The sequence below is a fragment of the Gossypium hirsutum genome, chromosome A07 (assembly GCF_007990345.1).
Source record: "Gossypium hirsutum isolate 1008001.06 chromosome A07, Gossypium_hirsutum_v2.1, whole genome shotgun sequence".
Classification (NCBI taxonomy): domain Eukaryota; kingdom Viridiplantae; phylum Streptophyta; class Magnoliopsida; order Malvales; family Malvaceae; genus Gossypium; species Gossypium hirsutum.
Window position 1 is genome coordinate 21,775,441 of NC_053430.1, and position 26,870 is coordinate 21,802,310.

The window sequence follows — 26,870 nt, forward strand, 5'->3', positions numbered from 1 at the left end:
TTGGTATAGTCAATCAATACCAGATTTTTCTCAAAGTTTCCCATGTTTCACTGTTTGACTAATCTGACCACTCTTCATTACGACTAAAATTTCTCATTGTACAGAATTCAAAATATGTTCTTGTTTATTTCATTAGAAACTATACTCAATAATATTTAATTACATAATTTATTCAGCTTCTAATTCATCTCCCACAATTTATGGTGATTTTCCAAAGTCACGTTACTGCTGCTGTCCCAAGCAGATTTATTACCAAATCACTCTTTCACACATACCTTGCATGCATGTTATTTAAACATGTATAACACCAATCAATCGTCACATATCTATGATTTTACTTAGGTATAATCTCCATTTCGTCATTTTAAAGTACAACATGTTAGCCGATTTTTCCCTTTAGCATCTAAGGCACATGCATGCTCATTTGTTTGGCTCAACTTCACCTATCTTCCATTTTTCATCAAAAGAACATGAAACAATAACCATTTCCTTCATTTTAATTCATGACTAAATGCTCACAACACAACTAAAAACCAAAATATGCTTCAAGAGTTAAGGTAGAATCAAGATGAACTCATGAACCTCAAAATAAGAAGCAAGGTACCAAGAACTTACCTTCAATTTTCCTCCTCCTAATGACCGAATACTCAAGAGCTTTCTCCTCTCCTTTCTCTTCTCTAACTTTTAGCTATGATGAACAAAGATGGACAAAACTTTGTTCTTTTCACCCCTTTTTCTTTTAATAAAACTTTATATTTCATCCATTTAATTCTTTAATATAAAAGACATGAAATTCTTATCATGAAACATTTACCTAACCCATTATCATGAAACATTTACCTAACCCATTATCATGGAACATTTACCTAACCTATTATCATGGAACATTTACCTAACCTTTTATCAATTTGTATCAATTTGTACCATAAATTATGGATATCAAGTGTACATTTTGTCTACAACAACACGATGGCTGGCCACTTCATGTAAAATGGGAGGTTTGTCATGCAAATCCTCCTATTTTGCACTCCTATTTATTTGGTCACTTCAATTTAGCCTATAGCATTTTCAAACATTTTCACATAGGTCCTATTTCATAATTTCACTCACAAATGACAAAATTAAAACATGAAATTTTGCCAACATTCACAGAATTTCCGAAAATTGGGGCGTTACAATATATTTACTAATTAAATATAAGTATTACAAACGTACATATATTTTTTTTACAATTGCACAATATCATCACCATCCATTTGGCAAAATTTTAATTTATTCATATAATATAATAATTTTAATTTATAACTAATATAAATTACCATATAATAAAATAATTATATACATTATAATTTAATAATAATTAAACAATAAAAATCTTAGATTTTTATCAACATTTGTCGCCTCATTTATGGTGAATGGTATATTTGCCATTTTGGTCCCCCTTTCTTTTTATTAATCTATAATTCTACTTTTACCCCTTATTCAATTTAGTCCTTTTTCCTAATTTCTCTTAATTAAGCTAAATTCACTTAATTAAAGCCTAATTAAACAAACACTAGCCTCACAAATATTCCTAATAAATATTTACAAACTCAGTTCACCTAGACGGAGGCCCTATAACTCGCTTTTCTGGTGCCCGTGAATTTTGGGTCATTACAAAGACTTCGAATACACTAGTATGTCATCGAAGAATACCAGTACAAATTTCCGCAACAGTGGCTTAAAAACAGAGTTCGTGAGAACTTGAAAACTAGAGGGGGCATTAGTGAGGCCAAAAGGCATCACGAGAAACTCATAATGCCCTTCATGCATCCGAAAGGCTGTTTTATGCACATCGAGTTCCCACATGCGGACTTGATGATATCCAGACCGTAAATCTAGTTTGGAGAATACTCGAGCTTCTCCTAGCTCATCCAACAACTCCTCAATTATAGGGATAGGGAACCTGTCCTTAATTGTGTGCTAGTTCAATTGTCTATAGTCGACACACAACCTCCAACTCCCATATTTCTTTTTAACCATCACTATAGGAGAGGCAAAGAAGCTATTACTATCTCGAATTATTCCAGCTTGGAGCATCTCCTGAATCAATTTCTCCATTTTACTCTTTTGGATAGTTGGATATCTATAGGGTTGTATATTAGTCACAACCCTTTCGTCCTTCAGAGGAATTCTATGATCTTGTAGCCGAGGTGGAGGTAGTCCTTTTGGTACTTGAAAGATGTCATCAAATTCTGTCAGCAACCCTTGAAGTTGATCTTCAGGTTCAATAGCTCATTGGACTGTCAATGTCACTTGATCAAGTGAACTCAATATTGCAGTATAAGGACTCAACGGTCGCCTCATCGTCGCAAAACACTTGGGATTCAGCTCACTGTTTCCTACTGCCAATGAACCAAGAACAATGCCTTGGATAACACATGGTTCTTCCCCAATTATGAACTGCATAGTCAAGGAACTAAAGTTCCAAACAATATCTCCTAATGCCAATAGCCACTGAATCCCCAATACTATATCACAGCCCTTCAAAGGCAAGACCACAAAGTCTGTTTCAAAGTTGTGGTTTTGCACTTCCCACGAAACCCCTTTGCACATTCCTCTTCTAAACAAGCAGCTCCCATTTGCTACCAAGACCTTCAGCTGCTCTTGGTTTATTACTGGTAATGATAATCTATTGACCAACCTCGTATCGATAAAATTATGCGCGCTCCCTAAATCTACCAAGATAATAGCCCAGCTGGATCCTACTTTTGCAGCCATCCTCATGGTATTATACCATTGTAACCTAGTACGTGCATGTAACAAAATTATAGGAGACTTAGAGGCCTCTTCTTCCATCTCACTCTCTTCAAGTTTTTCAGAACATTCTTGAAATTCTTCTGTCTCACTATTAGAAAGAGTTTCTAGCAAAAATTGATACAATTGAGATTTCATGCATTTGTGCCCTGCATGATATTTGACTCCACACAAGAAACATAGGCCCTTCTGTTTTCGTTCAGTCATCAATGCAGGAGAAATGGTCCTAGTCCCCGGCTTGTTAGTCGATGTACCACTAGCAGATTGTGAAACTGAAGCAGCCCTTGTGGGAGCTGAAGAATGTCCTGATATGATAGAAGAGTTAGGTAAAAATCTGGGTGAACTAACCCCTGATGTTGAAGGTCTTCTTGTTGAGTATGAAAGGAGCATTTCAATCTTCCTAGCTAGCTGAAAAGCCTCCATCAAAGTAGAGGGTTTAAACAGATACAGGTAATGACCAATTTCAAATTTCAAGTTGCTAAGAAAAATACTAAAGGCATATTACTCAGGAAGGTGTAGTTGATTCAATAGACCTACAAACATATATTGAATTTTTGAAATTTCCTGCTGCGTACCCCCAACTTCTTTCTACAAACGTGTTGAAACACCGTCACTGGCCATTTTTGGGATCATAAAAGCTCTGATACCTTTGATACGTTCCAAAATTGAAGTGGAAGAAAATCAGAGAAAAGAAAAGAAAAGAAAGAACGGAGAATAAGAAAGAATTCTAAATTTTTATTTCTGTATATGCATAAGCACTTTCCCATACAACTCACGCTTAATAAAAGGAAAATAACAAGAGGGAAACAGTGTGGAAATTCTGTTTATACAACACATCGTTTAACTTATCCCCCCATTACGCCCCGTTTAGTTGTTCTATTAAAACTCCCTATTTTATGTAAAAGACTAGCTGTTTCAGCTAATTTCTTCTTTTCCTATTCTCTGCTTACTTTCTAGTTCGTAATATGAATGTGTAAAACTTTGATGATATTAATTGAATAATAGTTATTTGCAGCATCAAAATCTACCCTCAAACAAATACAAAGAATCAGTGATGATATTAATTGAATAGTGACTTTTTTTGCCAATCCCATGGCTAGAAACGAAATCGAAGAGTCGAAAGCTTCAATCTTTTGGCTCATATCTACGGTTTTTAAGAAAGCTTTTAGAGAAACCAACGTTAAAATCAAGCTCTGGGTTCAAGCATAACAAGCAGGCAGGCGACGATGACTGTATTCTTTTCTGGAAAAAGTTCAAGTAGAGAAAAATGGGAAGGAGGTAAAGAATAGAGGATGGCAGAATTTTACTGATGGATAGAGAAAGGAGAGGGTTTCTCAGATTTGGAAACATTATTTTGAAATTTTTATAGATTCTTTAAAAGATTGTTGTTAAAATTTTCTTACGAATTAAAATTTTAATAATTCTTTTATTTCTAAAAAAATTCTTAATTTTTCTTAGGTTTTTTATTATTATAATTTTTAATATTTTTTTGAGTTTTAAAAAAGGTTTATTACTTTTTGTTATTTTTTAAAGAAATCAATTTTTTTTGAATATTTATAAATTTTCTCTATCTTTTTAATTTTTTATAATTTTAACATTACATGGCATATAAAATAAAATAGTGGATGTTATTAATTGTTAATCCAAATTTAACTAATTTTACCAAAATAGAATGATGGAGAACTAAAGTGCTTAAAAAAAAGAATAATGATTAAATTGACTAATTAATCAAAAGTTAAGAGCTATTTTAAACGTTAAATCTTTTTATATATTTGTATCATAATTTTTGGTATAGTATTTCACTCATGCATTCAAAATTTGCAAGTCCATCCTTTAAAAAGGAAAAAAAAAATTTCCAAGTCTACTTATTTATTATACAGTCCCATACCAATAACAAATACACACCTAGGAATGGAAAGTAGAAGGTGAATACCACAGTTTGCTGAGTTCAAATCTTCAAAACATTTCAATGACAAACAAATACAGCAACATTCATAATGCCAAAGCTCCTGTTTTGTAGGTCAAAAGACTTGCCAAACTCAATCCAAATCATAAACTGCAATAAAGGGCATTAGAACACTCCCTAGCCAAAGTTTTCCGTCCCTCTCATCGACTTCACTAACCGCTTTCATGACCTTGCCTTCACTATCCTCCAAAATCCGTAAAAGCTTTCCCTCCGGGCTGTATTTGACGACTTGTGCATGCAGCTTACCCCCAACATGAAGCAGGACTTGAACCTTTGTTGAGATGGGGAGCTTCAGAATGAACTTCCTAACTTTTGGGTGTAATCCTAATATATGAGCGTACTTGGACCTTCGAGAGTTAATTGCGACCCAAAATTCGCCATCTCTGTTTGTGCGGATGTTGTCGGGAAATCCTGGTAAGATGGCGAACACCTCCCAAGTCCCCGCTTTCTCACCTTTCAACCAGTATTTGAGTAATCTGTATTTAACAGATATCAAACCATTACATAGGAATGGTAGATAGTTATCCATTAAAAGAACATCTCAATCTGCATCTCTTTTGATACCCTCACACTCAATGATCAAAGCAAACAACAGGGCAAATCCAACAAAAACAAATGTACCATGATAGGCACTTCCACAAAAAAAACAAAAGAAAACTACCATTTTTAATGTGATCTTTCCCTATGTAACTCGAACTCTGGGTCAAGTGTCAATCATCAAATCCAAGTATGTGTCTGATACAAATATGCTTAATTTTTGTTAATCGTACCCCCATATCCATCTCTAAAATGAGTCGGACATGTATACTTTAGGGAAAATGAGGGATCAGATTAACAAAGATCTTTTCAATATTCCCAAAGCAGTGATTTACATCTAGAGGAAAAACTTCTGCACTGGGTGGAGCACATCTAAGTTGGTAATATTTGAGTATATTTGGAAGCAAAGCTCACCTGCCAGGACATCCTTCACAACATACAAGAAAAGTACCATCTTTGCTTAAGGATACACCATTAGGAAATTGGAGATTTTTCATAAGGATAGTGGTTTCCTTTGTATGTGGGTTATACTTGATAAGCCTCCCACCATTCTCCGAAGAAAAAATTAGCTGCTTGAAGTTCCTGAAATATTATTGTGTCAGTACTAATGGATAGTCCGCATGATGGGGTCTTTCGAGTAAGCATCATATATACATAGACATTGCAACATTGCTGGTGCAAACGGAAATTTGCACGTCTCGAGTCTCAGAAGTTCAGATGTCAATCAAAATAAGCATAGATAAACTTTACACATGTTTTCCAGCAATGGTTGGAATATAGAAAATATGCATACTCTACCATATCCTAGAGAATAGCCGGCAGTGGCAATTGAATGTCCTTATGATTTAATAAAACTTATCATCAGAAACCTACCTTCTTTGGTATTTGCTGCTGCTATCAGTAAAATATACGATTCCTTCATCATCAATGTCAAGGTCATTGGTAAACCTCAGGGGCACCCCATTTGCCTCTGTTACAAGTGATGTCGCTAATCCGCCTTCCGGACCAACCTTCAGCAACCCCAAATATGCATCGGCAATGTACAAATCACCAGTTTTCTTATCAAATCGAAGGCCCAAAGGCCTGCCACAGATATGCTCATTTGGTAGGTAACTCAGAGGTGATGGCTTTGGATTACAAAGTTCTGACCTGAAATCAGAATTAAATATGGTGAATGATTTTCCCAGAACTCCCCAACAAGATCTTAAGAAAGAACACGTAGCAAAGCAGATAACCCAGCCGACTTTCTAGTGTCATTATTGGATATAAAATATATGCTATGCGACTAACACTTCTAAGCTTCTAAACCCATAATTTACCGACATCGAGTAAACAAAGACTGGAAAGCTCAAAGAATCACTGTTTCTTCTCTTTTATATTGAAGTTGCACACTTCTTTAGCGATATAAATCATTTGACTGGTTTTTTAAATTCAGTGTTGAACCATTTTCTACAAACCCAAGTAACCTCTTTACTAAAGAAAACAATCATGACGATTAACTGAACAAATGGAAAGTTAAAAAATTCCCAGGCTGATGATACTTGACACTTTGTTCATAGAAATTTCTACCAATCTGCATCAAAAAACGAACTTGAAAACTCACCTATTGCTGGAAGTATGAGCAAAATCATTCCACTTTTCACCATCCCAGAAGACAATGCGACCATCAGCAACACCAGTGTAAGGACCACGGCCAAGAGGGTCAAATGCAATGCTCTCAGGGCCTTGAACCTGGTTCAGGAACTTAATCTCCGATTTCTGAAGCAAATTATCCTTGTCCCTAACCGTTGGAACCATTTCCCATGGAGGCATATCCACCTTGTAAGCCTCAAAGTCGGGGAATTCAGAGATTGCACTGTGCTTAAAAGGGTCTGTCCCACAGTATAGTGCCAGCAGCAGAAACAGAATGCCAAGAATTCCCACTGGCGTCATCGCTACAAAATTTGAGAAAAAACAAGAAAAAGACCAAATCCTGGAACCCAAAATGTTAACTTTTTCAGCTTAAGTTTAAACCTCTTACTGGCAAAAAGGAAAAATAAAAAAACTTCAACCTTTATTGATTTGAAATTTGGGTGCCCAAAAATCTAAGCCTTTTTACCGAGGAAGAAAGGAACAACACAACCCTTTTGTTTGTTTGTGTTAAAGGTTGACAGAGTCCTTTATCTTAGGTGGAACTCAGTTTTGCTGGCTGTCTGGATCTTGGTAGAAACTGACATTAATGCCAATGTTGGGGTACTTAAAGGTTTGGTTTCAACTTTTAATTTTCAAGTGTGTTTCAAGACGGATGGTACCGACATTCATTTGTTTATTTTTAGGCTCATTTGTATGTTGGTTAATATTAAGAAGTTCAGGTGAATTACCCAAAAATGTAAATTTTTTTTTGAAAAATTATCGAATTAGGCGATTTTTTTTAAATTTACCCGATTAGGCCGATTTTAAAGAGAAAAGAAAAATTTATCTGGCTGGACGCCTTTTCAACAGATTTGGTATGAAAATACTTCCAACTGAATGCGCTTTCCTGCTCAATCAGCAAAGCGCATCCAGTTAAACGCTTTTTACCTGCAATGGCTACCCAACTGGTTGAATTCCAAAGGCAAATTTTCCTCTATTTAAACCCCAAATTTCCCACTTTTTCAATTCACTCTTAGCTCTCTTTCAATTCATTCAATCCTTCTTCAAGTCTTTCTTAATTCTTACTCAATTTTCTCAATTCACTCTCATTTTTAATTAAAATTGTATTAAGTTTTTTTAATTAATTTTTTATTACAATTTTTATTCATATTTATTGAAACTAGTAATGAAAAATTCTCTTATTCGTTTGGATGGCAAGTACATTTCAACCGTTCAATTGCAAATGATAAGATTTTTTTAATCTGATTTAATTTAATTATTTTGTTGCTATATTGAAATTTAAGATTTTTTTATTTTTATTTTTATAATTAGCCGGAAGATCAGATTTGGAGTGCTCCTCCATCGTCTTTAATAGAACCATACTTAAGAGATGTGAGATTTTTGCACGTGGCCCGTATGGGTAGGGGGTGTAAATTGGACCCTACACATGTAAGCGCGTTGGTGGAAATATGGAGACCCAAGACACGTTTCCGTTTTCCATGCGAAGCGTGTACTATCACACTTGAGGATGTGCAGTTACAGCTTAGGTTACCGGTGGATGGGTCGGTAGGGACTGGGTCAGTTGTCGCTGCCGATTGGAGAGATGTATGTGAACAACTTTTAAGGAGGGTTCTGGACAAGATTTTTGGAGCCCGGATAGATATGAATTGGTTGAAAAGAAATATTGTTGAGCTCAATGCGGAATCGAGGGAAGTTGAAAGAGAACAACATGCTCGAGCATACATCTTTAGGATTATTGAGGGTCTATTACTGCTCGATAAATCACGAAATCTTGTCCATTTAAGATGGCTGCTAAAATTCGTGGACTTTAGAGAAATGAGCTGACACAGTTGGAGGAAAACACGTCTAGTTAGATGCGCTTTGCTGACTGAGCAGGAAAGCGCGCGCGTCTAGCTGGACGCGTTTTCCTTCTCTCTCCAAAATAGGCCTAATTTGATAATATTGGTAAAAAATAAGCATATTTGGGTAATTCACCCAATTTGTTCTTCATCAACCGTCTTCATTAATAAAAAACCGAGGTTAATTAATAATAATAATAATCAAGTAAAAAAATAAATAAGTGTATATCTTAATTTTTTAGATATAAAAAAATCAATTATAAATTAAAATTATATTATAAAATAAGCTCAGAAATGATAATATTAGTTATATAATAATCGAATAATAAATCAACTTTAAATGGTTTATTAAACAAATTTCTTCGTAACTATAAATGAATTAAAAAACACTTTGTTTATGTTTGACTCATTTAATAAACCAGTATTAAAATACTAAAAAAATCCGTTTTAAAATCTTATTAATATTCATTCTAAATAAATAAAAATTAAACTGTTTATAAACTATTTATCGAGCTTTGCCTTAATCATAATGTTTGTTTATATATATATATAAACTTTTGTATACAAAAATTAAATTTTATATTAATAAACGGATATATGAGCCTTAAAAGTCTTAGAATTAATAAAAAAAATTCTCAAAAAAATGATAAATAAGTAGAATAATATTTTGGATAACGATTGTATAAAAATTAAGATATGAAAAATAGTAAAATTAATATAAACACGAAAGTAATATATGAACTAATCAATTTTAATATAATATTGATTATTAAGAGATTAGAAATTATATAAGGTAGCGTTGATAATTGGAATTTAGATTTGGATTTCTAATTTTAACTTTGAAATTTATGATTTATCAAATCATTATTTTTAAATTCTTTACATGGGAATTAAAATATTTGAAATTCAATATTTTGAATTAATCCAAATTCATTGTTTGGACAATTCAAATTTAGATTTAGATTTCAACAAATTCTAAGTATAATTTAAAAAAAATAATAATTATTTAAGAGGATTTTGAACATTATTGTTTGAACCAAATTGGATTGGTTGGTTGAATCGGGAATCAGTCAGGGTACCGGTCTGGAGAAAGGCATTAAATTGGTTAACTCGAGAACCAGTACAGATCAGATGATTGGTCGATTGAACCGGTTGAGCCATTTTTTTTAAAATTTTTATGAATTTTTAATGATTTATTCAATAGGACCGGTTGAACCAATCATACCAGTCAAACCGATCAAATTAGTTGAATTGATCAAACCAGTTGGACCAGCAATTTAGTGGCCTAATTATTGAAATTATAAATTAAAATTCAAGGATTTATAAATTAAAATTTTAGAAATTATGATATAAATGAAAATTTTAAATATTTATATTCTATTAAATTAAATGCATGAAGCTTTTTCACTGTTTTCCAGCATACCGATCCAAAATTAAAGATAAAATTGGTTGACTCGTGAACCGATTGAACTGGTAAAACCAACAAAACTAACGGTTAAACCAATGGAATCTATTTTATCTATTTTTAATAATTTATTTAATTGAACTGATTGGATTCGTTGAACTAGTTGAATCGAGAACTGGTAGTCTGATCGGTTTGCCTATCAATCCAATTCTAAAATCCTTGAGTTCCGTTAATGATATATTATAAATAAAATTACTTATTTATTGTTTGGTTTTTAAAGGAAGTGTGACAGAAGAGAACTAAAATGTTTTCATGTTTTTTAATCAATCTTGGATTTTGAAAATTCCAAATTTTAAAATGGATTTTAAAATCTAAAATTTAACTCTTATGAAATTGGACTTGGATTAACATTCAAATCCAACTTTTTTTTGACCCAAATCATAGGTTTCTAAACATGCCATAAAAGTATGGTAGAAACACATTTAGTAAATTTAAAGTTCATTGTAATCTTTTTGGTTTTAATTGTTTCAATGATACTCAAACAATATGAGGTCACACCTACTCCACTTACAGCCTGTGTCGTTAAATGGAATGAGCCATTCAATCAGGCTTGATTCGATGGGCCCACTACGATACAATGTTTGGTTCATTGTAATAGGCTATTACAGTTGAATTTGTTTAGCTTTCTATTTCCTAAAAACGTCAAATTTCATTCCTTTCTTCCACTACCAAATTGCAATTATAGTCACTGAAGAATAAAGAAAAAAACCATACTTGCCATTATTGCCTTTTACCACTCTCTCTCACCAAGCACCTCAAGCCACCACATCCCGGTCCTGTTTCCTCATTCCCGTTCGATTTCATGTATTTTCTTTACTTTTCTTTTCTTTTTTTCCATTTTATATCTTCCATTTTTATTCTTTATTTTTCCTATCAAATTTGATCTTTGCTCTTTTTTTTTCCATTTTTAAAATTTTTATATCTTCCTATTCAATTTTTTTTCCTATTTTCTCATTCCCATTCGATTCGATTTTAGGTATCTTTCAATTTGTGATTTAGGGTTTGATTTTCACTTTCTTTTGATTTTGGGTATCTTTCTTTTTACATCTTCCCGTTCGATTTTTTTTTCTGTTACCTCATTCCCGTTCGATTTCAGGTATGCGTTTGATTTTCACTTTATTTTGATTCTAGATATTGTTTTTTAGCCATTTTTATTGTATTTGAATTTGTTTTGAAGAAAAAATCGTAGTTTTTGAGTGACTGTTTAAGCTAAATGAAATTTTTATCCATTTTAGGTATTTCCAACTATTATTACCCATGTAGTTGGTACTGAAATTTTTATATGCACATTTAACAAAGCAAAACAACTTAGGAAACAACTAAAGCTAAACAAAAAATAACAAGTTCCCAAGAAACATGCATGTAGCAGGATATACCAAAATACACGTATCTCTACAAGGTAGGATATAGGTGGAGTTACCTTTTTTTGTTTGGTTTTAAGAGAAAATAGCTAGCAATAGCATCCAACAGAGGTCTTGAAAAGAGACCTCTAGGGGAGTGCTTTTGCTTGTATTATGAGATTAGTGAAATGAAGAAGGAGGGTTTAGAGGAAGGGGAATGAGTGTGGATTGATGTTTGATAGTGGGAATGGGAGGGAGTATTTGTAGGAGGGTACAAAGGCTTGGGAATCATGTCCAATGGACCCCTCTCCCACACTACCCATCAACAGACTCCTCCACTCCTTTCCAAATTTTTCCTTTTGTAGAAGTGCTTTTTTTTCTAAGTTGATTGTGGAGATTTATGGAGTGTTTTAGGTGCTTGTTTTGAGGTTTATGCCTTGTGTTAATTTTTATTTTCTATTATTAAGAATAACTTATTTTGGAGTGTTGGTATTGGTGGTGGTTATAGAGTTACATGAAGCTGATGTTTTGCGATTCAAGGAGTGATTTGGATACTGCTATTGATGCTCTTTTAAGGGAATTCTCTTTGAAAATGAATTTTGGTGACATTGAAAGTTCATTGTTGCAATTTTGAATCGATGGCTAGTGTGTCATGAGTGCTTGGTTGGTGTTTCTTTTATTATTCTTATTGTAAGTTTATATGTGTGTTTTTGCTGCAAGTTGTTAGTTGTCTTAATCAAGATGTGTGATTGTATTCTTGTAGTAGTACTGTTGTTGATGTTTTCAAAGGTTTTTGTTCTCTACTAGTCATGGTGTTTTTTCCTTTTATCACAAAAGTTTGATGATTAAAGAAACAAAATCAAAAGTTTAAAGTGGTGGTATCCTCTATTAATTTCTTAACTATTATTTGGTTAACATAGTCAAAGTTTTTTATTTTCGAGTTTATCATGTCACAAAAATACATGTTCATTATTTTACGTCACTATTTCACAAAAATACACACTTTTCTTAGGTTTTTCATATATTTGGAGGAATCTTGGAGGTCATATCCTCATATTCATACCCATTTACTGGATACGAATACTTCGAGGAGTTTGAGTAGCATAGCTGCTATCTATATATGTGTGTTCTTTCCATACTGTTTTTTTCTTTGTTAATTATGATTTGTTTTCATCCATTTAGGACGATGCAATAGATGAGATCAAAGAAGCTCCCAAACGTGAGGAAGAGAAACAAGAATGAAATTGCCAATATTCATAGTACGATTTTACTTCTTTGGTTATTTTTGTATGGAGAAGTTGCTTGGTTCCACTATCCCCTTGATTCCCTCCAGTTACTTATTCTTAGATGACGCCTCTCGGTTTATGAACTGTCAAAGCATTGCTAAAAGTTTCTTAAGTATTTCACTGGTTATTACTTTTTTAGGTTTCTTGTATGATTATCTCAAGAAATTGGTTATGATAGATTAGATTTATATTTGATAAACTAATTATACAAATCAGATGATAATACATCATCAAACGTTTTTAAAAATAAATACGAGTGGCTTTATTTTTAATTATTTGATGACTCAAGGGCAGTTATACACACTGAGTGCATCATGTTAGATTTTGACACTATAGTATATTAAGTTTTACATTAAGTCAAAATTTAATAAATAATAATTGAATCAAAACAAAATCATATACAAAATTAAACAAAAACAAAAAAAGACCTAACTAAGTCATATTAAATGTACAAGGACTTCATCTGCAATTATCATGATGCTTATAATAACTAAAAAACTCTTCAATAAACAAAAACAAAATCATGACAATCATAATGAAATTATTACCATTAAACTATTTCAATCCTATAAGTTTTGAAATGCATTTTTGTTAATATTTTTTAAAACTATGTTTATTTTGGATATGTTTAATTTATGTTATATTTAATTTTAGTCTTTAAACAATGTTTTATATTACTTATATTGTTTGATTAAAAACTATAATTAACACTATGAACATATTTTATTTAAAAAAAAACACTGGACATATTTGTTATTTCATAATTTGCAAATCTTTCTACAATATATATACAAATAATTTTATCCATTTTTGTCCACTTTTGGATTGCATACTTCAAGTTACTAAGTCAATGAAATCCTATACTTCTTGCTTAATGTAAATTCTAGAAGCAAAAATTTTATCTACAATTGTTTAGATGTTCATCATTAAATTATCTTTTAAAACAAAAATAATTTTTGTTCAAGACATTATTAGTTGCTAAACAAAGAGCCGGTTTTGTTTAATGAAATTTGATAAAGAAATGGATTTAAAGTTTTTTACTTGCAAAAATAGTCGTAATTTCTATTTTGTACTTTGCAAATATTCTTAATATGTATGTATTGTTCATTTTTCTTTGACAATGTGTTATTGTTTCCTCTTCTTCTTTGACTTTCTTGATTGCTTCCTCCACTCTCAATTGAGCCTATTGAATCATTGAAAGTTTTTTGACAATTAAATTTTTTGATTTTGTTTTACTATTACTGAAATTAGTATTGAAGAAATGTGACCCTTTTACTATGATTTGAAGATATGTAACACTCTAATATCTTGCAGTAATTGTTCGTCTACCTTTAATAATACAAAGTGACAGGTGTAAAAGAATTGGTCTTGCATTGACAATATGGTTGCAAATGCGTACAGTTGCGAGTTGGCTCTTAGTTACATTGGGTGTCATTTATAGCCTACATACTTATAGACCAAGGATTAGATTATATACTTTAGATTTTTATGCAAAACGAGATTATGTGAAAAGACTTGTATATGCTAGTGATGAGAATTGTATTGAACAATTTAGGATGAATAAAATTACCTTTTTTTAAACTATGTGAGATGTTTCAAATTTTAAGAGGATTGAAGTCGTCAAGGAACATGCCTGTTGATGAGCAAGTGGCAATGTATTTACATATAATTTCTCATCACCTTAAAAACCGAGTTATCAAGCATCACTTTAATAGGTAGAAGATCATTTCATAAGGTTTTAAATGATGTCGTATACTTACAAGATGTGTTATTTAAAAAGGCAGAGCCAATTACAGCTAATTCTACAGACCCAACGTAGAAATGGTTCAATGTATTGGAGTGAGTTCCATATATAGCTCATACATAATATAGTTGATTTATGTTTAAATATAATAATCTAACCTGAGGTTTTATACATGTGATGTAGAACTACTTAGGAGCTTTAGATGGAACCTACATCAAGATTATGGTTCCAATAGTTGATAAACCTAGATATCGAACGCGAAAAGGTGACAAAGCAACAAATATGTTAGGTGTTTGTACACATGATATATATTTTGTTTATGTTCTTCCTAGTTGAGAAGGTTTTGTTGCTGATGGACGGATTCTTCAAGATGCTATTAGTAGGAGACATGGACTAAAAGTTCCTCTTGGTAAAGTGCAGAATTGGAGAAATTTGAATTAATTTTTAAGATCAAACTTTTTAAAGAAAGTTAATCATGATAAATAGTTTTCTCTTTATTTTTTATAGGTTGCTATTATCTAGTTGATGTTGGTTACGCAAACTGTGAGGGATTTCTCGCACCTTTTAGAGGACAAAGATATCATTTGAATGGGTGGCTTCAAGGTTACCAACAAAGTACTCCAAAAGAATTTTTCAATATGAAACATGCTTCAGCACACAATGTTATTGAAATATGCTTTGGGTTATTAAAACTTAGATGGGATTATTTAGGAGTTCATCATTCTATCTTGTGAGGGTGCATAATAGAATCATTATTGCATGTTGTTTACTCTATAATTTTATTCGAACCTATATGAGCCTTGATCCTATTGAAGCGGGGTTGAGAGAAGGATTAGCTAGTAATGTGATAAATGATGATGAACCGGATAACGTAAATATTCATCCATCAGATACATAGGCTACTTGGAGGATGGAACTAGTCATTCAAATGTTCTATGAATGGCAAGCATCTATAAATTAGTTAGGTTTATTAAAACATATTAGAAGGTTAATTTGTTTTTGTTATTTCATGTATCTAGTTTACGAAACTTTTGGTGTTGTTTGAATTGTCTTTATGTATTGTACTGAACTTGTTGAATTACAACTTTAATTTATTTTATTCTGATTCGTCATGTGTTATAATTTTATAAAGTGTCAACCTTCTGATTCATAATATCAAACCTAATTTTAATTTGTGTTTTAATAAGATAATTATGTCAGATTTTTCACAATCAAGTGTTTCTTCCCAAAATTCTTAAGGAACCAAAAGGAAATGGGTTTTAGAAGAAGATACCACATTGGTTGTTTGTATGGTCGACTTGTACAATGTTGGAATCTATAACACAAATACAGGATTCAATGCTGGCTATTTAAATGAGCTGGAAAGAATATTAGAAAAATTTTTACCCCATTCTATGTTGAAGGCTAAACCTAATCTTGAATCGAGGATTAGGTTATTGAAAAGGGATTGGGAAATCGTTTACGCATGTTTAGTGGAAAAGACAGTAGCAGCTTTGGTTGGGACGAGCATAGGGAGATGGTTGTTACTGAAGATGCTATGCGGAACTCATATATAAGTGTAAGAATTATTTCCTATCTTTATTATCTTATTTTGACCAAAATTATATCTAATATGGATTCCTTCTTTTTTTTTATAGAGTCATAAAATAGTCAATCAATTCAAACATTACAGTTTCCCTTATTATGACGAACTTACTTCCTTATATGCAAAAGATCGAGCTACTAGGTAAGATGCTCAAACAGCTGCATATATTGTTGAAGAAATAGATGCTGAGGATGTAGCTGCTGCAAATAATCTTTAAGAAAGAAACAATTACCGTGGATGCGAAGATGATGTTCCCTTGGATGAGATGGATGTCTTGACTACACAATCACAACAGTCGAAGCCAAACCAAGATGGTTCCACATCTTCAAAGAAGAAAAAAAGATGGATGATGGAATTGAATAAATTTCTACTTCAATTACTGATGCTGCTATGTTATTAGAGGAAAACATTCGAATTGTTGGCCTTGAAATAAGTAGGAGCATTGCCTCCGAGAAAGTTATCCAAGAAAGTGCTTAAAAATTATATTCGGCCTTATGTAAAGTAGAAGGATTAACTAAGGATGAGCACTATCGTGCGTTGAGCAAAATTCCTAACCATTCAACTCAAATGCTCATTTCTTTCAGTCTACCTTCTTCAGTTTGATTAGAATGGGTGAGAAGATTTCTTTCTGACCATTAAAAATCATGGTTGTGTTGGTGATATTTTGATAACTTTTTGTATATGTAATATTTGGATGATAAGATGCCATTAGTAGAATGCCACTGACTATTGTAACTTTTTGGTGTTATAAAATTTAACATTTAGAATATGACATATAAGCTAATGACATCATGTAACTTTTTGTTAATGTATGAATATTATGTTTATATGTAAAATGTAATTCTCAAGCTATTTATTAGTTCTAATATTTTGCTTTTTAGTTTAGAAGATAATTAAATTATTTGTTTCACTAATAATATTTTAGCACATTAAATATGCATTGTAGTTTAAAAATAATAAAGTAGGTTATATGTTCTTTTATAATATTATATATATTATAATTTTTATTAATTCATATTTTAATAATAATTATATTTTATTAAATTATATATTATTTTATTAATTAGTATTTAATAAAAATATGTTAAAATATGATTAAATTATATTTAATAATAATCTTATTAAAATTTAATAACAATAACAATAACAATAACAATAACAATAACAATAATAAATCTACCAAAAAAATTTCTTTTAAGGGTACTTTGGTCATTTAAACCTTTTTCCTTATGCTATTACAACATCTATTCCATTCAACCAAACACAATAATATTATTATAGCTCTATTCCATTCCATTCAACCAAACAACTAAATTACTGATTACAGAATTATTCTATTACAGCTCTATTATATTAGAACTCTATTCCTTACAACCTTATTCAATTCCCCTCAACCAAACATGCCCTTAGATTATAGAAAGCTTGTTGATGGGTTAATCAAACAAGGCAGAGGTAATGATAAGGGAAAGCAATTCATATTGTTTAGTACAAGGTAGAGAGCCACTAAACAAGGTGGCTTAAGGCTGAAAGTGATAGAATGTCGAAGTAGGAATCATTGAAGGTAAGAGAGGAGGGAGGGGAGGTATTGGTGATAATCTTAAGCCTTGGGCCTTATATACCCTTAGCTTTGGTCCCAAGATGTCACATGTTGGGTTCTCCCAATAGGGTTAGAAGCAAGTGGCCAAGTGATCTGTCATTATAGGAAATGTGACGATTGGACATGCTTTTAATCATCTCGGATGGGAAATGGTGTAACGCCCCAAATTTTCAGTATAATAAATGGTACTACTTTAAGTCTTGGCACAATGAAATATATAAGAGAATTTGAAGATAAGTTTTATAAATGAAGTCTTGAAGAGTTTTTTTTTTAAATTTTTAGAAGAGGAAATTTGAGAGAATGATTGTAAATATGAGACGTTGGTATAGAAGGACCAAATTGTAAATTTGGAAAAGTTAAGGATGGTAGTGTACTTTGATCAAATTGAGGAAATAAGAGTTAATGATGATTGTGGTGCATAAGGATGACTTGGATTGAGTATTAATTTTATAGTATTCACTTTGGGGACTAAATTAAAAAAATAAAAAAGTACAGGAACCTATAATGCAAATTTTCAAGCGATGAAGAAATGAGTTATAAAAGGCATTAACATCTATAAAAATTAAAAAAAAGGACTTAAATTTGCTTACCAATGAAAGGCCGAATGTTTTAGAATTTTCTTTGGTTTTCCTTTCCATGATTGACATGAAGAAACAAAATGAAGAAGATGTCATCTTTTTTCTTTTTCATTAATTCATGCTTTTATACCTTAATTAAACCTTAATTAACATTACTTAATTAATTAAATCTTTAATTAATTTAATATAATTATCATTAGCCTTATTAGTGGAGAATAACATCACCATCCATTATCTTATGAAAAAAATGACTTATTTACCATTTTGAACATTTGCTAATTGCTATTTAAATCCTCAAGTCTTTGGCCAATTAAACTCTATAGCAATTGGACTTTTATAATTTAATCTTTGAACTGTAATTAACTATTAATTTAGAAAAATTACTCTAGCAAACTTCACCATATTTTTATATTATCCTTGTAAATATTATTATTCATTATTTATGGACTCAGTTTACGAAAATAAGGTTTTGAAACGGCATTTTTTGACACCATAAAAAATTGAGCCCTTTAACCAAGTACTGTTCAAAGAGGCTCTGCAACTCTGATTTAATCTCCCACAAACATCATTGCGAAACTCCTTCATGTGACTGTCGAATTTGGTATCCCATTGCGACAACTCCACCTGCAGTTAAGCCATCACTTGTTGCAAATGACCCACATCCTTTTGGAGCTAAGTGGTGATTCCATTGCCGACCATGGAGAATTGGCTAAGCTTTGATACCTTTGTTTGGGTTAGATTTAGAAAACAAAAAAGAAGAGAGAGAGAGAGAGAATTGAGAATAAATAAAACTTAGTTCATTGAATGAAAAATATGTGCATAACCATTCCTCCCTTCAACCTACTAAAAGAGGAGACCAAGTAATGACTAAGTTGGTTAAAATAGCTATTAACAGACAATTGGTATAAGACCAAAATGCACAGTTTAAGCTAACTAATCCTTCCCTCCCCAACAGCTAACCTTTGCAATGGTAATTAATAGAAATACAAATATTTTTAATAGAATTTCAAATCCTCCCGTAATAGTAAGTTAATATTTTTATGGTGACAACCTAATGAGACATGCCTTCAGTTTTAGGAAAACACCTACAAAATTTCTTGATTTCTAAGAACACCAAGAAACTATTCTTAGGGCTAAGAATTGTTGTAACCTCCCCAACCTGGCCTAGACGTTAGACCCGAATTCGAGAGATCACATTAGCCACCGAAGTGACCCAAAAAGCTAACGGAGTTTTGAAATCTGTCATTTTAAAGTATTTGTCTAATTTAGTAGAAAACTTAGTTAAATACCGATTAATTATGCATCAAAATTATATTTAAAGTATAGCAGCGAAAAATGATAATTTCCTAATGTTTTTAGTAAAAATAGGATTTTAGGCCTAAATACTTAACAATTAAATATCCTAAAACTTTAATTAAATGACATGTAATATAAAAGAAATACAAACCCTAAGTTCCATACCATAGTTTGAAATAAAATAAAACGATTTCTAAATAAGAAAAATATTAAATAATAAATCTAAAATATTTTTAATAAAAGCAAAGTCAAGTACCTTCGGATGCTGTGACTGCGTTTTAACCTGGTGGGTTATTTGAAAAGTTAAAGATAGAAGAGAGTAAGCTATAAAGCTCAGTATGGGTTCTATCACAAGATAATTAGTGCAACCGTTTAGCATATAAAATCACATGACATATAGTAATTTGCAATGACATATTTGGAACAACAGATTAACATATCATCATCAACACATATACATATATACATATCGACATACATATATATCATTTCAAATATCTCAAATTTGTTTGCACATACTTTTGTGAATGCCACACAATTACAAATTTAGCAGAAAAGATCCTACCCTACTGCTTCACACCATAAGAGCTCCTCAGAACTCGTCTATCCCTATACACCGGGTTGTGGATAAACCACAAAGTTGTAAGCTAATACGCTACCAAATGGTTGTGAATACACAATATAAATGCAGATGAAAGCTGCCAGATAATGGGTGGATGAACCACCAGTATTGCAAGGTAAAACGCGGTCAAATGGTTGTAAATACACAACTTAATTGCAGATAAAAGCTGCCTAGTAATATGTGGATGAACCACTAGAATTACATATTAATATTCTGCTAGAACTTCCTCCTTTCAAAACGTGTCATCCCATGCATTAAAATATACCATGCTTATAATAGAACAAAATGGAAACATATAACATGCTTATAATAGATTGGGAATGGCAGTAATAAATATACTTTCATCTATTCAATACGGCAACCAAAACATGTGTTTTTCAAGAATTCAATTTAACAGTATCATACGACATGTTGTACGAACAATTCACAATTACATATACAATAGGCATGCTTAATCACAATTCATGCAATCATATAAACATAACATTAATTCATGGATTTTTAGCATAATTCATATCATCAGGTGTTCAGCTGAATAAAATAAATGATAATACTTTAGAATGGCATATTTTTATGTATTAATTATATGTTTATTTTGAGTATGATCCTACTAATTTGAGCTTTTTATGGCCTTTTTTCTTACCGGGACTAAATTGAAGAAAAAAGAAAATTTAAGGGCTAAAAGCGTGAATTTAAAGTTAAATTGGGCCAACATGTGAAGTAGGAGAGAAGTGGTGCCAAAAATGCAAAGTGTGGAAGATTTTGGAGAAAAAAATGCAAAAGAAAAGATTTTATAGCTCTAGACTCTATTTAATTTTTAATTATATTAGGATAATTATTAAGGATTATTATTTAGATTTAATTTTAGCTTTTATATTTATTTATCCTTATTTATATTTAATTATATTTATTTAATTGTATTTATCTTTTAGAATTTAATTAGAAATAGACTAGGTTTTCTAGTACTATAAATAGGGGATGGTGTGACACAAATTGCACTTATATTTTCTGTAAACACTTCTCCCCCATAAAATTTAGCCTTTTGCTCTTTCCATAATTTTCAATAAAAATTCTATTTCCATTAAACTTATTTCCTTTTCCCCAAAAATCATGGGCCACTAAACTTATCTAGCCAAAGATTGTCAAAAATCCCCAAAAGGGTTAATGAGGCTTAGAATCTGCACTTAGCTTTCTCAAACGAGTATTCATTGTTTCTCCGCATTACTGGGCTGACACTTCTGTCCCTGTCCTTTAAAAAGTGACATTTTCAATGTGTGCAAGGAACAACCGCTTTGTATATTTTAGGAAGGTTGCACAGTCGGTTCATTAGCTTATTGCGTCAGAGGTTAGCGAGCCCAAGAGATAGAGTGGCGTGGTATTCGCCATTGAGAAGTGATGATCTAGCATAAGATGATCCCACAAAAGTGATTGTTGGCTAGAGTCAGGTACCGCTAAATTGTAAGTCTAAAATCTTGGAGCTGGTGGTTGTAGGTGTCCTCTTCCACTATAACTGGCTTATTCTATTTGGGAAAGATCACCTAAAGGCTAAGGATTGAACCCAAGGCGGATCGAGGCAACCGGAGGCTGGAATCTCTCCATAAGAACTATTTTTCCTCAACTCTATTTATTTTTATTATTTTCGAAATTTTAATCGAAACTTTTAATTCTGTTTTTATTTTATTTTTTCCATTTCAAAACTTTTAATTCTGTTTTTTTTTTCAGGTAAGGGGGTTTTCTTGGGCACGATTTTGTCCAGGATTTCAAAGAACAAGCAATTTATCAAATCTGGTCCCTGAGGATTTAACCCTACTTCCTTTATACTATTATTTTTATTATTTTCATTATTTATAGGGGTAGGATATTTTTGTTGCTCTCAACGACCGTATCAAATTTTAGCGCCATTGTCGGGGACTGGTAATGCACTGATCTTGTTTTTTGTTTCTTATGACCAGATCTGCTCTAGGTACTCTTACGTTTGATTCAGAAATGGAGAAGACTGTGAGGGCTAATCGCAAGGAAACAAAGTTATGAAAAAAACAGTCAACAGTGGTTAGAACTCAAAGTAATCCACCGCCAGAAATCAAAGTCGACGACGAAGTTGAGTCCAGGGTTAATGAAAATGTAATACCCCAAACCCGGCCTAGACGTTATGGCCAAATCTGTGACGTCACATTGGAGTGGGCTTTGAAGTCTTATTGAAAAGGTCCATTTGGATTAAATCTTGTTGTGATTTTTATGAAAAGTTAATTTATTCTGTTCATTGCCAACTTACCAGTTCGTTTAGCAAAACATGACTCATACTAATCGTTGTTACATTTTAAAACCAGTGATTGTTGCGGAAGCTTTGAAAACAAGTTAAGTAGAATGGTAGTTGAAAATCATTTACCCTCTTTTTAGAAAACGGAGCCCTATCGCTATCAAATATAACCCAATTCAATAAATCCCTAATTAAAGATAAAATTTAAAACGGCCTTATTACATAAAATTTAACCCAAATAAAACTACCATTATTATTAAAAAGTCCGCTATGTAAGCTAACAGTGGTGTGGCCTTTCTCGAGTCCCTCGCAGCACCAACCCGCCTAAGGATTACCTGCGCAGATAAACAGTAAAGTGAGTTTATGAAAACTCAATGTGTAATCCCTATTTATCGCAGTAAGTCATGCATTGTAAAGCAGTCTAGGCCTAAGTCCATATTAGTTGCAATAGTGTGGGCCTTAGCCTTATATAGTAACAGTATCAGATATGCATATATATAGATCCTACCCAACCATCCTCTATACTCCACTCTGTCCAGCCTTACACTCCATGTGGGGAATAAATCGACCCACCCATCCCTACACTCCAGAATAACGTACCGTTTTCGACACTATCAGTATTTGCAGTAGAGCTACCAGTAATAGGCTTATAGCCTCTTAGTACACTTCCTCCAATATCATATATCACACCCCATGCAATGCAACATTATATGGGTGTACATACAATAATCATGGCATGCTCAAACAGTCATATATCATACAGGGGTATATCGGTCATTTACCTTATAGAGGTATAACAGTCACTTTAACAGGTTAGGATCTGAGTATATTTACCGACCCTACAGTAGGTCCACAGTCGTCTCGAGCGACCCGTGCAACCCTAACAGTCAAACAGTGACAAAGGGCCCAAGCCCATAATACAGCTCATGTGGGCCCACACTCTTGTGTTGCCTAATAAGCCCAAATAATGGCCTTGGCCGTGCATAATACACAGCCGGCCCAACAATCTCCATACATCCGTGTGGTTTGTCTGTGCGGGGCCATGGGCCCAAAGTGGCCCTAAACTGATCCATGCTCACGAGATCTCTCATGGTGGTCTCTACAGTCACATGCTCGCGTTTATGCGCTTAGATGACCACACGAACATACATTCACTCGCGTGGCATTGATGATAACAGTTTTTCAGCTTTTGCCATATAACGATTGAGGTAGTGTGATTACACACCTGATTGCAAAAACGCCACGAAACCACGAGAACTCCCAACTTTTTGTATCAAAAGCTTTGGTTAGATGCCTAACATCCAAGTAGAAAACAAGCCTTAATCGAATTATTTATCATAATATTACCTTTCAATGCCTAGATCAGTTGACTTGGCTTGTTTATCTTAATTTGTTACAAAAGCCCTATTTTTACTCCTTAGGAATAACTTGCAAACCAACCGAGTCTTATCCATCATCCCCCAAAAGACTAGTCTAAAAATTTGACGGATGTCTACTTACCACAAATGCAGGAACCAGATTGGAATGAAGTACAATCGACTCTAACCCACATAAGTCAAGGGTATAAGCAGACTAGAAGAAGCGTCTCTAACAAAGTTCGGCAAGGGAAAGTAATGTCAGATAAAAGATCCCCCTATAAAAAGAATTAGAGAAAGAGAAAGAACACAGACAGAAGCCAAAATTGGAAGGGAATAGGTATGTGCCGAAACAGTTGTAGATTAGAATAGAAAAGAAAGATGAGAGGAGGGAGAACCAATAGGGAAATCGTCAAGTGAACAAGAGGGAAGAAGTGCGGTTGACCAAAAGAAGAAAATGATTCAGAAAAAGGAGGAAGAATGAGAGTTGATGAGACATAGCCCAAGCGAACCCAAAAGCAATAGGAAGGACCTCAAGAAAGGGGATAGTATTTGGCAACCCCAAAGAACAATCACTTCAATGAACCAAGTGATCAAAACCAATTTCGGCAATTTAGAACTGAAGGGTACTTTCAAAATGAACACACAACTAGGCTTCAGAAATAAATAAAAAGAAACCCCAAATGACAAAAACGCAAAAGAAAGAAAGTAGGGAGAAATGCACAAAGAAACAATCGGCTATCCCAAAATGGCCAGCACAAAAATGGCACTAGCAACCCTATGACCGAATTAGCAAAGTGGGGAGTCCCACTTTCGGTCAACCACTAACACCACAACTCCCCACTTCCTCGATTCTCTCCTATTTTTCCTCTTGACCAATTCAAACTGATAATTCCCTCACCCACTCCCATGATTCTCTCCTCAAATTCGGCTATCCACTCTTACACAACCACTCCACTCTCAGAGTTTCAGCCAAACTTACCACCTACCTTGCGAGAGCAGCAAAATATTATTCTTTTGCGCCAAAGGTAACTCGAACTTAAGACCCCTAGGCACACACTACAAGCCACCTGACTAACAAGCCTTTCATGTCTTGCAACGCTTTCATTAATTTAAGAGTCCTCTAGCCGTAAATAAGGGTATTCAATAAAAAGCCAAAGTTTTACTAAAGCCTAGGTTTGAACCCAGGACCTCCCACACTTCTCAGGGCACCTAACCAGTAACGCTAGCAGGACAATATGCACATAACACGCAAATAAAATTACTGAAGATTTGGGACGTTACAACTCCACCCCCTAAAAGAAATTTTGGCCTTGAAATTTACCTGATCAAAATAGGTGAAGGCATTGCTGTCGCATTCCCTCATCGGGTTCCCACGTAGCTTCGTCGAAGCTGTGATTATGCCATAGCACCTTAACCAGTGGAACTGACTTCCTCCTCATAACTTTCACATCGCGGTATAAAATCTAAACCGGCTCTTCCTCAAAGGTCAGATCTGGTCTAACCTCAATCTTCTCAGTTGAAACGATGTGTGAAGGATCAGAGTGATATTGCCTCAACATAGAAACATGAAACACATCATGAATCTGGTCTAACTCTAGAGGTAACTCAAGTTGATAGGAAACCGGTCCCACACGATTCAATATACGATAAGGCCCAATGAACCTAGGGCTTAGCTTGCCCTTCTGACCAAACCTCAGTAACTTCTTCCATGGTGAAACCTTGAGAAACACCAAGTCCCCCACTGAAAACTCAATCTCCTTACGCTTCAGATCCGCATAGGACTTCTGTTTGTCTGAAGCCGCCTTCAGCCTATCCCAAATCAATTTGACCTTATCTTCAGTATCAGAAATCAACTCAGGGACCAAAACACGCCGTTCACTTAACTCTGTCCAATAAGGAGTACGACGCCGTCGACCTTTTAATGCCTCGTAAGGTGCCATCTGTATGCTAGACTGGTAGCTATTGTTATATGTAAATTCTGCTAACGGTAAGAAATCCTTCCAACTGCCCCGGAAGTCAATCACACAACTTCTTAACATGTCCTCCAGTATCTGGATCACCCTCTCTGACTGACCATTTGTCTGAGGATGGAATGCAGTACTAAAGTCCAACCTTGTACCCAATGCCTCATGCAACTTCTTCCAGGACCAATACGTAAAGTGAGGATCTCTATCGGATATAATAGAAACCGGTACCCCATGCAGTCTCACAATTTCAGCTACATACAGCTTAGCCAGCTTCTGTAATGAGTAATAAGTACGAACAGGTATAAAGTGGGTAGATTTAGTCAATCAATCCACGATGACCCACACCAAAATTTTCTTAGAAGGCGTTAGGGGTAGCCAACTACCAAAGTCCTTAGTTACTCTCTCCCATTTCCAAAGAGGAATCTTGATAGGCTGAAGCAACCTTGAAGGCAACTGATGCTCCGCCTTAATTTGCTGGCAAGTCAGACGCTTACTCACAAAATCAGTAACTTCCCGCTTAAGTTCTGGCCACCAATATAACTCCTGAAGGTCTCGGTAAATTTTATTCCCTCTAGGATACATAGCGTAAGGGCTATTATTCGCCTCTTGCAGTATAGACTGCCTCAAATCAATATCTTTTGGCACACAGATTCTTCCACGAAAACAAAGTACCCCTTCACTATTTAGTTCAAAATCTGAAGTTTACCCATTCTCAATCTGACGAAAACGAGAACCCAATGACTCATCCTCCAACTGCATACCTTTAATCTGCTTAATCCATCTCAGTTTAACTTGAAGTTTGGCAGTTTGGCCAGTAAACTACCATAATCAAATAAACTAAGACGAGCAAACATCATCCTCAGATTAGTAACAGTTCTACGGCTTAGTGCATTGGCTGCCACATTAGCCTTCCCCGGATGGTATTCAATCGAACAGTCAGAATCCTTAAGCAATTTGACCCATCTACGCTGCCTAAGGTTTAACTCTTTCTGAGTGATGAGATACT

The 26,870-nt window shown here is 33.6% G+C and overlaps 2 protein-coding genes and 1 long non-coding RNA gene across 4 annotated transcripts; 1 reads left to right on the forward strand and 2 right to left on the reverse strand.

Annotated features, from left to right (window-relative positions):
- Window positions 1-4,636: 4,636 nt before the first annotated feature.
- Window positions 4,637-7,532, reverse strand: LOC121232209 (protein STRICTOSIDINE SYNTHASE-LIKE 3). Of its 2 annotated transcripts, XM_041117759.1 has the most exons (5): window positions 7,351-7,500; window positions 6,903-7,271; window positions 6,173-6,448; window positions 5,714-5,881; window positions 4,637-5,238 (listed from the first exon to the last, which is right to left on the reverse strand). In XM_041117759.1, the coding sequence occupies exons 2-5, from the start codon at window positions 7,229-7,231 to the stop codon at window positions 4,836-4,838; spliced, it is 1,176 nt and encodes a 391-aa protein (XP_040973693.1). In that variant the 5' UTR covers window positions 7,232-7,271; window positions 7,351-7,500; the 3' UTR covers window positions 4,637-4,835. The 2 variants fall into 2 exon arrangements, with proteins under 2 accessions (XP_040973693.1, XP_040973692.1); XM_041117758.1 differs by having other exon boundaries at window positions 6,903-7,532.
- Window positions 7,533-10,754: 3,222 nt separating this feature from the next.
- Window positions 10,755-15,711, forward strand: LOC107953141 (uncharacterized). Its single transcript, XR_001699085.2, has 3 exons — window positions 10,755-11,330; window positions 12,757-15,013; window positions 15,112-15,711. It is a non-coding gene; the product is annotated as an uncharacterized lncRNA (long non-coding RNA).
- A 9,649-nt stretch (window positions 15,712-25,360) lies between these two features.
- LOC121203677 (uncharacterized) lies at window positions 25,361-25,837 on the reverse strand. Its single transcript, XM_041074111.1, has 2 exons — window positions 25,590-25,837; window positions 25,361-25,448 (listed from the first exon to the last, which is right to left on the reverse strand). The coding sequence occupies exons 1-2, from the start codon at window positions 25,835-25,837 to the stop codon at window positions 25,361-25,363; spliced, it is 336 nt and encodes a 111-aa protein (XP_040930045.1).
- Window positions 25,838-26,870: the final 1,033 nt, after the last annotated feature.